This window comes from Euprymna scolopes, chromosome 32 (assembly GCF_053919585.1).
Source record: "Euprymna scolopes isolate OS-2025 chromosome 32, ASM5391958v1, whole genome shotgun sequence".
In the NCBI taxonomy this organism is placed as follows: domain Eukaryota; kingdom Metazoa; phylum Mollusca; class Cephalopoda; order Sepiida; family Sepiolidae; genus Euprymna; species Euprymna scolopes.
In genome coordinates, this window is record NC_136513.1 from 55,060,978 (window position 1) to 55,072,980 (window position 12,003).

At 34.3% G+C, this 12,003-nt stretch overlaps 1 protein-coding gene across 2 annotated transcripts in view; it reads right to left on the reverse strand.

Moving 5' to 3' along the window:
• LOC145256367 (protein YIPF6-like) overlaps positions 1–8,540 on the reverse strand; it is a 53,151-nt gene extending 44,611 nt beyond the window's left edge. Inside the window, exon 1 of one of the 2 annotated variants that reach the window (XM_080115192.1) lies at positions 8,400–8,540. In XM_080115192.1, the coding sequence (XP_079971318.1) occupies positions 8,400–8,480 (81 nt within the window). In that variant the 5' untranslated portion in view covers positions 8,481–8,540. The remainder of the gene's footprint in view (positions 1–8,399) is intronic. The other variant, XM_080115191.1, reaches the window with a different exon arrangement.
• Between the last annotated feature and the right edge of the window lie 3,463 nt (positions 8,541–12,003).

Sequence of the window (12,003 nt, forward strand, 5' to 3'; positions counted from 1 at the left end):
ATCGATACTCTCTAGCTGACTGGGATAGCTTACATATCAGATCTACCTCTGCATAGTGTTTAAAAAGTATATAGTATCAGACCTGATGGAATGGTTAATTATAAGTATAGGCCACTTCATACCCTCCAAAAAATTCCAGCAAAAACATAACAGCCATCCGTGGTTCTCTCCAGAATGTGCTGCTGCCATTGTGCACAAAATCACTTTTTCCATTGCTTCTAATGTAATAAATGTACTGAGACTAAACCAACCACTGTAAAAGAGAGAGTTGTATGCTCAGTCTGTCAAGTCCAAAGTAGCTGAGCAGTGGCTTGGTTCCCACCAGTTTTGGCAAATAGCAAACAGGGTCCTGAACAGAAGCATATGCTCTATCCCAAGCAACGGCTAATTCTACCCTATACGACCAAGGCCGTCAACCCCCATATTTCCTCTTGTATCAGGAAACACGCTATGCGACATACAAATATCTGTGCATGATGTTGCCAAGCTAATCAAAAACTTTGATTCCAGTAAACAACTGGCCCTGACGGCATTCCAATTATAGGGCTGAAAAAGCTTCAACTAGAACTAGCTCCTATACTTACAAAACTGTTTAAGCGTTGTCTTTAGAATTACTTCCCAACACCCTCATCAGTATTTTTCTTTTTTTTTCATGAGTAAGTTGCTGGAATCTGTTAAATACAGAAGTAGTCAACCATCTCAGCAAAAATTACCTTCTTAGTTACATGCAATATGGTTTCCGTTCTGCTAGATCTACAGCAGATGTGCTTACGGTTATACCCTCATAGGATTAGTGAATCTCGACGGAGGCTTCCTTTTTAGGGCAATTGCTTTTGACATATCAAAGGCCTTTGATAGGGTATGGCATAAAGGTCTACTTCACAAGATCTCCAGCTACGGTATAACTGGAAATGTTTTCTCAATTATTAAATCATTTCTCTCTGATAGGTTCATAAGAGTAGTAGTCGATGGGCAGAAATTAGAAGCTCACAGTATTCATGCTGAAGTTCCTCAAGGATCCATCCTGGGTTCAACTCTCTTCCTGATCTACAGCAATGATCTCCCAAAACACATCCTAAGTTTATGCTTACAACACTACCATCTATTACAACACATCAAAGGCCGTAAATGACAAAATTCTCTCTGATTTTCTCTCCGCTGATCTTGAGCACGTGGTACAATGGGTAAAGAGGTGACTGGTTACTTTTAATGCATCTAAAACCAAGTTTTTATCTTTACATCATCAACGCTCTGGTCCTCATCTGGCAACAACTGAGATCAGGAGTAAAGGTCAAGCTTTTAGGCTTGACCTTTACTCCTGATCTGAAAATCCTGATCTGAAAAAAATGGTGGAATCCTTCTACAGCTTTGTTAGATATCTCACAGCTGATGCAAATCTTTACCTATATAAAAGACAAGTATGACCAAGGATGGAGTACTGCTGCCATATCTGGCTAGGAGTTGCTAGAAACACTTATCCTGCCTTGACAGAGTTAAAAATAAACTTTGTATCTTAGTGGGGGATGCCCTTTTCTCTTCCCTGCAAGAGACGTTGCGAGTCTGTCTATGCTTGAACTTTATTTTCATGGCAAATGTTCGTCTGAGCTCCAATCTATGGTCTCCCCCCTCGCCAAACTTTCACAAAAAACATGCGTCTAGCTGAAACCACTGTCAATAATTTTCCCCACTCTTTATTTGAGCCTAAACGAATATTCCATGAACAAAGCTTCTTTCCTAGAACTGCATGCCTGTGGAACGCTTCCCTTTACCTGTTTTCCAGCTGACTACAATTTGGCCGTCTTCAAGTCCAACGTAAACAAATTCTTGATGAACCGTCTATTTAAGTAATCAAATTTACTAAATTTCCACTACTAATGATTACTACGATATTGTCCCATTGACTACTGTACACTCAATAAAACTTATCCTCAAGTGGCCTCTGGGCCTTGATAAGTGGTGACTCCTATGTAACAAAAAAAAAATGTCACAGAAGTATTTGCATTAATGTTATTACACATTTCTTAGTGCTACATTGTTTCAAATAGAGTCGGCATCTAAAACCAAGCTTCTCTCTTTCCACTATCAACGCTTTGACCTCCATATGACTCCAATCGAAATGAATGGCTCTTGTCTTAGGGAAGCACCATGCTTTCACAAGTTTCTGGGTCTGATCTTTACCCCTGACCTGAAATGGAGTCCATACATCAAATCCGTTGCCAGGGTCGCCAAAAAAATGGTTAGATTATTGTACTGCTCCAGTAGATATCTCACTGTCAATGCAATCCTTTACTTGTATGAGAGCCAAGTACGTCCTAGAGTGGAGTACTGTTGCCATATTTGGGCAGGAGCTACTTTGAGCACCCTACCCTGCTTTGATAGAGTTCCAAACCGGTTTCAAAACCCGATAGGTGATGCTCTTTTCTCTTCCCTGCAATCTCTTTCCCACAGAAGAGACATTGCTAGCTTCTCTTTGCTCTATCATTATTTTCATGGCAAGTGCTTGTCTAAATTCCAATCTATGATCCTCACCTTGTCAAACTTTTATAAAAAGAACACCCGTCTAGTTGCAACCACTATCAGCAATTTTCCTCACTTTCTATCTGTGCCTCAAACTAAACATGGATTCCATGAACTAAGCTTCTTTCCTAGAACTGCTCGCTTGTGGAACTCTGGCCTGCTTTCCAGCTAACTACAATATTGTCATCTTCAAATCCAATGTAAACAAGTTCTTGCTGAGCCGTCCCCTTAAATAATAAAATTATACCAAATTCCCACTATAAACAATTACTACACTGTTGTCCTGACGACTTCAGCGCACCCATTAACCCTTATCCTCGAGTGGCCTCCGGTCTTGATATGTGGCGACCTCCATGTAAAAAAAAAAAAAAAAAAAATTAAAAATAAACTAAAGAGGTAAATCTTCAATTACTTTCCACTTTAAAAAAAATTTACCTTTAAATTGACGACCTGAATAAGTTTTCGGGTATGCTGAAAACGAATATCGCATTTAAATTTTCCCCAAAAATGTACTTTTCTGGATATTAAGCAATGCGATTCCTTTATGTTATCAGTGGTGATCATTGTTGTATGTGCAATTGCTTCATATCCGGAAAACTACTTGTTTGCAGAAAATCTAAATATGATATTCGTTTTCAGCACCCCTGAAAATCTTTAAAATTCGTCAATATAAAGGGGATTGTTAAGGTGGAAAGTAAAAATTGACGGTACAAGTGCGCTGGGTGACCACCTATAAGCAGTTGGGTATTTGTTGTTGAACGTATTCTGTTTTGGGGTTAGTTATTTAGAAACCTATTATTTAACATGGGGAGAGGAGGTTGTTTTGTAACTATTCTGCACTTTCACCTAACAATTTGGTACTTGTTTAATTCAATCAAGAAATTAAAAAATGAAAATATTGAAAAAAAAAAATTATATTGTACGTATCCGTTATAGAATTAAATTCTCATAAAAAAATGGCCACTACTTATAACAAACAATTACATTGCTTAATATCTGGAAAATATTTATTTGCGGAAAATTTAAATTTTTTTTATATTACATTTTCACCCCAAACAAGGCACATTGCCACTCAGGTGTAGGGGGCTACTATCAGGGTCAGCAAATACGGGGGCACTATGTAGGGATTTGGGCAGCAAGATGTCGGTTCACGTTGCACTTGAACTTCTGCATGTCAGTACAGTTAGGGAAGCATGATCCTGGAATGGAATTCCAGAGTCTAGCGGTTCTGTGGAAGAAACTACTGGAGTAGAAGGATCTTTTGCATCTAGGAATCTCTACTGTGTGGGGGTGGGATTTAGCTGCCTGTCGGGTTTGTCGAGGGTGTCTGCGACGTGGGGGCACAAGTGTCTGCAGTTCGTCAGAGCATTCACCATTAAAATACTTGTAGAACAGGCAGAGGGGTGCAACGTTTCGTCGATGGGACAGAGGCTGAAGCTTAGATGCCAGTTCAGGGCCTATCAGATTGGCGACTCTTTTTTTAACATTGTCTAGGAGCGAGAGACTAGTAGTAGACGCACCAGCCCAGATGTGACAACAATACTCCATACATGGGCGAATGGTGGCCTTATAGAGATACAGGGTACTTTCAGGTGTCAGTAGTTTTCTAGCACGGTAGAGAGAGCCTACCTTTTTTGCAGCGGCCCTGGCAATGTTTTCAATATAATTGTTCCAGCTCATGTTTCCTGTGAACGTTAGGCCAAGCAGTTTGAAAGATGTACTCTCAGACAGGGAGTCACTGGCCATTGCTATTGGTAGCAAAGAAGGTTTCTTGTAGTTATTGAAGGAAACCAGTTTGGTTTTGGCAGCATTGAATGTGACCATCCATTTATGTCCCCATTCCACTACAGATTGGAGGTCATCCTCTAATGTTTTTGCCATTTCTTTAGATATGTGTTCATTTGTTTTCCTGTCATGCCTTTTATAGAGTGTAGTGTCATCAGCATATATACCCATCTCAGAGGCAGTTTTGTCGGGGAGGTCATTAATAAATATCAGGAACAATAGAGGTCCAAGAATAGACCCCTGAGGCACTCCCGCATTTATATCACACTGTTTAGATGTTCGACCGTCGAGGACAACTTGGATTTTTCTCTTGTCTAAGAAGGATTCAATTATGCTAAGTATTCTACCAGTGATACCGTATGATTTAATTTTCCTGAGGAGACCCTTGTGCCATACCCTGTCAAAAGCCTTAGATATATCTAGAGCTACCGCTCTGCCCTCCCCCGCTTTATCCAGTGAATGGTATATACGTTCAGAGATTACAGTGAGAATGTCAGCTGTGGAACGGGCTTGTCTAAATCCATATTGTTGGTCAGTCAGAAGTTTAGCGTCTGTAAGGTGCCGGACTAGAGCATGGTTAATTATGGTCTCAAATATTTTGGCGAAAAGTGGGAGGAGGCTAATGGGGCGATAATTTGATGGGTCAGTTCTTTTGCCAGAATTCTTGAATATTGGTACCACAGAAGTGGTTTTCCAACAGCCCGGAAAGCATGATTCATTAAGGCATTTGTTGAAGAGTTTGGAGAGAACTGGAGCTACTTCGGCTGAGCACTTTTTTAATAGCACAGCTGGGATGAGATCAGATTCGTTTTCAGCACACCTGAAAACCTCTTAAGAACAAGTTTTTAAAGTAGGTTTTGTGTTGGTCTACCAGGCCACAATTACCCATTTAACATTGACCAACCCACCTCCAACAAAAAAAGTGGGTGCTCATTTTATGTTAAATTAATATAGAAAAGTGATCCACCGTGTTTATTTGATGGTGGAAAGATGCTGCACTGTTACTTTTTTTTATTATTATTTCTTTATTATTATTATTTCTTTATTATTATTATTTCTTTATTATTATTATTTTTTTATTATCATTATTTCTTCTTATTATTATTTCTTTATTATTATTATTATTTTTTATTATTATTATTTCTTTATTATTATTATTATTATTTTTTATTATTATTATTTCTTTATTATTATTTTTTATTATCATTATTTCTTATTATTTTTTATTATTATTATTTCTTTATTATTATTATTATTTTTTATTATTATTATTTCTTTATTATTATTTTTTTATTATTATTATTTCTTTATTATTATTATTTTTTTATTATCATTATTTCTTATTATTATTTCTTTATTATTATTATTATTATTATTTTTTATTATTATTATTTCTTTATTATTATTATTTCTTTATTATTATTTTTTTATTATTATTATTTCTTTATTATTATTATTTATTATTATTATTATTTTTATTTTTATTATTATTATATTATTATTATTATTATTTCTTTATTATTATTATTTCTTTATTATTATTTTTTTATTATTATTATTTCTTTATTATTATTATTTATTATTATTATTATTTTTATTTTTATTATTATTATATTATTATATTATTATTTTTATTATTATTTTTTTATTATTATTTTTTAATTATTATTTTTTTTATTATTATTAATACTTTATTATTATTATTTTATTATTATTATTTTTTTATTATTATTTTTTAATTATTATTAATCATGCGCTCACGCGTTGGTGCTACTGCTAAACACTAAAATCTTATTCAGATAGGTAGAAGAGTAACTTATCTGTTTTATATTTGTTTTGTTTAAAACATTATTATTTAGAAATAATGTCTTAACGTAGGAGGGGGAAAGAGTTTTTTGTTTTGTTTTTTCAAATTGAATTTAACTTAAAAATATTTTTTTTTAAAATGTAGGTGCTTCTACACTATCAGAACGAAATTTTGTAGTCGATAAATCGAGTTTTCAGATTTAAAAAAAAAAAAAAAAAAAAACAATGATTTCTGATTTTTTGTCAATTCTAATAAATTACAATGTTAGCTTCCAAATTATGCAGTCGAAATTACCTGAATATTACTGAATTAAGGAAAAACAACTTTAATCGTATTAACAGGTGAAAAATTGCGGCCATCTTGGTTAAATCAAAACAGAAAATTACCTTCCTTTTGAACTCTCCTGTGCCTAACATAAGGCAATACGATCGTTTTCTTCAAATTCTATTTTTTTTAATAAATAATTTTCTATCTTATCGATTTTCGTAATTTTTTTTTTTTTATATATATGTGTGGAAATACGTAGATACTATTGTTTTCATTGCGAAATTCATTATTACGATTTCCGAAATTTCGTCTCAATAGTGCAGAAGCGCATTTTTTTTTTTTATTATTAAACTGTTAGGTGGAAGTACAGAATAGTTACAAGAACACCCTCCTACATATTAAGAATGGCTTTCAAAATAATATTTCAACACGGTAATATAAGTGCATAAGTAAAGTACCCTTTTCTGTATTTTCGTTGCTTTTAATTTCCGCCATAAGTGCAATTCTGAATAAGCACGCCAATTTATCACACAGAATTGGTCGCAAAACTTTTCCGCATTATAATATACGATAAAATTCGATAAATTTTATTTTTACTCGTAATTATTTTCGTACTCGATTATTTTATTTATTTATTTATTTATATTTTTTTACGACCTGCCTCCTCAGTGCATCAGTGAAGTATAAACACCCCCAACCACCACCACATATTAAGAACGGATTTCAGAATAAATACCCTCCACCCCCACCCCATGTTAAAAAAAGCTTTCGAGGTTGGGGGCGTATTCCGAAAGCTTTTCTTAACATGGGGAGGTTAGGGTGTTTATAATACGCTGGGTCAGTGGGTCACGTCGTAAAAATGTACCCCCCCCTTTTTTTTTGTAATTTATATTAATTTCAACACGATACGTAATGTTTCCACCTGAAATGCGTTAGCTTAAAATATAACTGATCTTCACAAGCACCTTTTTTTCAAATCAAATATTATTTTGGGTCTATATGCGCACTTACACTGGTTGTCAAACCTGCAAAGGGTGTTTATTTCAATTCTCTATCTATATAAGAGCCAGGTACATCCAACGTCTCCAACGATATATGTTGCCACATCTAGACAGGAGCTAGAACGAAACTTATCCTGCCTTGATAGAGTTCAAAATAGCCTCGTAGGAGATGTCCTTTTCTCTTCCCTGCAACCTCTTTCTCACAGAAGAGATGTAGCGAGTTTGTCTTTGTTTTATCGTTCGACTGAGCTTCAATCTATGGTCCCTCCTCCCCAAACTTTCACAAGAAACAAGAAACACTCGTCTAGTTGAAACCACTATCAATAATAATTCCCCCACTCTTTATCTGTGCCTAAACCTAAACGTAGATTCCATGAACAAAGTTTCTTTCTTATAACTGCACGCGTGCACGCCTGTGGAACTATCTTCCGTTTTCCTGCTTTCCAGCTGATTACAATATGGTTGTCTTCAAGTCCAACGTAAACAAGTTCTTGAGGAGTCGTTCCACTTAAGTTAACAAATTTACTGAATTTCCATTACTAACGATTGCGATATTGTCCAATTGACTACTGTACACTCTTAACCCCTATCCTCGAGTGGTCTCTGGGCCTTGATAAGTGGTTATGCCTTTGTAAAAAAAAAAAAAAAAAGAAGCCGTTCTTAGCATCGGGAGGTTGGGGGTGTTTATTCTGAAAGGTATTTTCTTATTTTCAATCTGCCCATGTTAAGAACGGCTTTCGGAATAAACACTCTTTCCAGGTTGAGCAACCAGTGCAGTGTGTTACTGCACAGTGCGCTGCACTGCAGTGCACTGTGCAGTAACACACTGACCTTATTTTGTTTATATAGTTTGCAAACAAATAATTGCTATCATTATTTTTCATATCATTCAAAAATACATGAAATATGAAATAAAAACACATAAAAATTCCTGAAAAAAAAATCTTATTTCTATCAAAACAAACTTGTTAAAACAGTTTAATTAATTAATTATTAGAATAAATCGTAAAAAATTGATTAACCTGTTCGGTCAGAAAATCCACGTCAGCCATCGTTAGTTTATTTCCGGTGTAATCAAAACAACGCATGCGTATGACGGTCATTAAAAACCGGTGTTACACCTGAAATTGTCCCTATATAAAAAGAAGGCCGACACTGTTATCTTGTGTAGATCGTGGCTTGAATAATATATTGACGATGGTTGTACGAAAATTCACGCTAACAATTCAAATGTTTTAAGCAGAGAAATCAAAGCAAAGAATTTAAAAAGAAGAAACAAAATTCATTTTGCCAACTTCGAATATTTACAGATTGAAACAATTTCATTAATACTTTTGTGAAAAAAAAAAAAAAAGTATTTACAAATTTACAAAAAAGTATTAATGGAATTGTATCCACAAAATATTCGAAATGAAAAGACTAAATTTTGTTTTGTAAGAAGAATACACACGTGTGCGTGTGAGTGCATACTTCTTGTGTGTATATTTTCTTGTGTGTGTATGCAAATTATATTTTTAAACCACACGCGCGCACTGCGTTTGTGTGTGTGTATGTGTGTGTGTGTGTGTGTGTGTGTGTGTGTATAGTTTCAAAATATATGCATATGAGAGGAGTAACTGCAATAAGAAGAACTAATTGTGGAAGAGAATGGATCAAATGTTCGGCATCAAAAGGAACACGTCTAATATGAATATTGTGGAAGTGATATCAGTGCCTTTTATTTTAGACTACAACACACACACACACACACACATATATATATATATATATATATATTAATTTTATTTATACAAACATTAATGGCTACATATGTGCATACATGTTTCTGTAATCACCCACGTTGGGGGATTACGTCTTCAGGCCAAGAACCACCTTCAAAAGTGACATTTCCACCAAATACATTTTTCTACTTCGTTTATCAAGTTAAAAATACAACCTGGGTGGGAGTCAAAAAAAACAAAAAACGGTAAAAGGATGAGTGAGGTCTCTGAAGATGATAAACATCTTTTTTCTCTTTCCCTTCCCCCATCTAACCTAACTTTTGGCTTTTTATGACATAGGGTACTTGAGAGTTTAGTTTTCTTGTCTTAGAGTCTGTAAGTTAATAACCTTAGCTATGGTCAACCAAGTACTGACCGGTGCCTTTTAATCTAGAAGGATCTCTATTCACTAATTAGAAATTTAGAATTCCACAAAACTAAAAATCAATTCCAAAAAAAACTCGACGATATTGTAAAGGAGATCAACAAGTCACAACATATCCTTGTTAAGGCTGATAAGACCAGAAACTTTTACAAATTAGACAGGGAGAAATATAATGACCTGGTCCAGAAGAATTTGAAAAAAGACTATCACAACGTAATTCATTTGATAAATAAGGACAGTAAAAAAATCACGGATGAATTACAAATCAGCGATAGAGTAAATAAACTTAGAGAAAACGAAGCGTATATCCTTTTAAAGGATCATAAACCTAGCTTCAACACAAAACCAACAACAAGATTGATTAACCCAACCAGACCCGAAATTGGAAAGATTAGTAAAAGAATATTAGAGAAAATCAATCTAGAATTAAAACGGCAGTTCAACCTGAACCTATGGATAAATACGGCGGATCCAGTAAAATGGTTTCTTAACATTGCCAACAAGAAAAACTGCGCCTTTGTGCAATTTGACATTATGGATTACTACCCGTCAATCACAAAGGATCTCTTTGGAAAGGCAATTGAATTTGCCAAGACCTATACTAATGTCTCCGAGGAGGATTTGGATATTATTATGAAATGCCGCACAACTGTCCTTGTCTATAACGGGGAACAATGGGCAAAAAATGGGCAAAACAACTTTTTCGGGGTATCAATGGGATCGCTGGACTCTGCAGAGGCAACAGATCTCGTTGGACTTTATATCATTCATAATTTAACGAACGATAATATTATTGATAGAAGGGACATGGGCCTATATCGTGATGATGGGCTGATAATAGTGAAGAATGCTACAAGTGTTAAATGCGATCAAATTAGGAGAGCAATCCATAGGGACATGAAAAATTTTGGCCTAAAAGTAGAAGTTAATGCTAACTTAAAACAGGTTGATTTCCTTGACGTTACTTTAGATCTGGATTTAAATGCTTATAAACCATATATGAAGGATAACGCTAATCCTATTTATATACACCCGCAGTCTAACCATCCACCATCCATTATTAAACATATACCGTTATCTATTGAAAGTAGAATAAGTAACAATTCATCTAATGAAGTAACTTTCAATAATTGCAAAGCTATTTATAATACAGCACTTAAAAATAGTGGATATAAGGACATAGAGATAAAATATAAAATAAATAACACTAGCACAAATGGATCTAGAAATCGTGGTAGGAAAATTATTTGGTTCACACCCCCCTTTAACATTATGTTGAAAACAAAACTTGGTGCAAAATTTTTACAACTTATTAATAAGCATTTCCCACCAAATAATATATTACATAAGATATTTAATAAAAATACATTAAAATTAAGTTACAGCTGTAGTGATAATTTGGAAAGGATTATAAAAAAGCATAATGGAAGAATTTTAAAGACGACTAATAGAGAAGGGGAGAATACTAGTGCAAACACTGCGGTGAATAAATGTAACTGTAAAAAACCTGAGGAATGCCCAATAAAAAATGAATGTCTGACCTCATCGGTGGTATACCAAGCAAGGATATTCCCGATGGAGAACCCAAGGGACGAAAGATTCTACATAGGGAGTACCCAAATGACTTTCAAAAATAGATTCTATGGACATACACGCTCGATGAATAATCAAACATATGAAAAGGACACTTCCTTATCGTTATATTACTGGAAATTAGTTAGAGAAAATAAAACACCTAGTATAGAATGGAATATTATTAGAAGGGCCAATACTTGCCACTCATTAAACTCACCATGTCTATTATGCTTATCAGAAAAACTTGAGATAACTAGGTTTAAAGACCGAGAAAAATTATTGAATATTAAACAAGAAACTGCTATATCCTGCAAACATTTCAGAATACATGCACTTAAGGAACTCTAAATTGGGATAATGGAACTGCTATAAGTACAACTAACCCCCATCAAATACCCCCCCCCAAAAAAAAAAGAGGATAAGTGAGGTCGCAACTATAATCATACCCATATGGGTTACGTAAGTCACTTAATGTTCTACTTCATCGAGCAGTTATGTTATTACTAGCCGAAATAAGCACCTGTATGAAGGTATATTTGAACTAAATGAGTAATAGATCGTTTTGAGTGAAGCCCGTAATAATGTATGCATATGGATATTTTTGGGTGTGTGCATGTATGGATATATGATCTTTATAGACCCGGGTAGGAAAAATAATTTATTAATATAAAAAAAAAAAAAAAAAAAAAAAAAATAGAAGAAATAAATAGATGAAAGAAAGTAAGGAATGAAGGGTAAATGGAAGAGAAAGGAATAAGGGTATTAGAGTGAATAAGCAAAGATGAAGGTAAGTACTACAATATATAAGCTTATATACTAGGTTTATATAACCTAAATACTCTGATTTCTGTCATATGTTATTATATATTATTATTGTGTCGTGATACATCTTATGTATATCTGCCT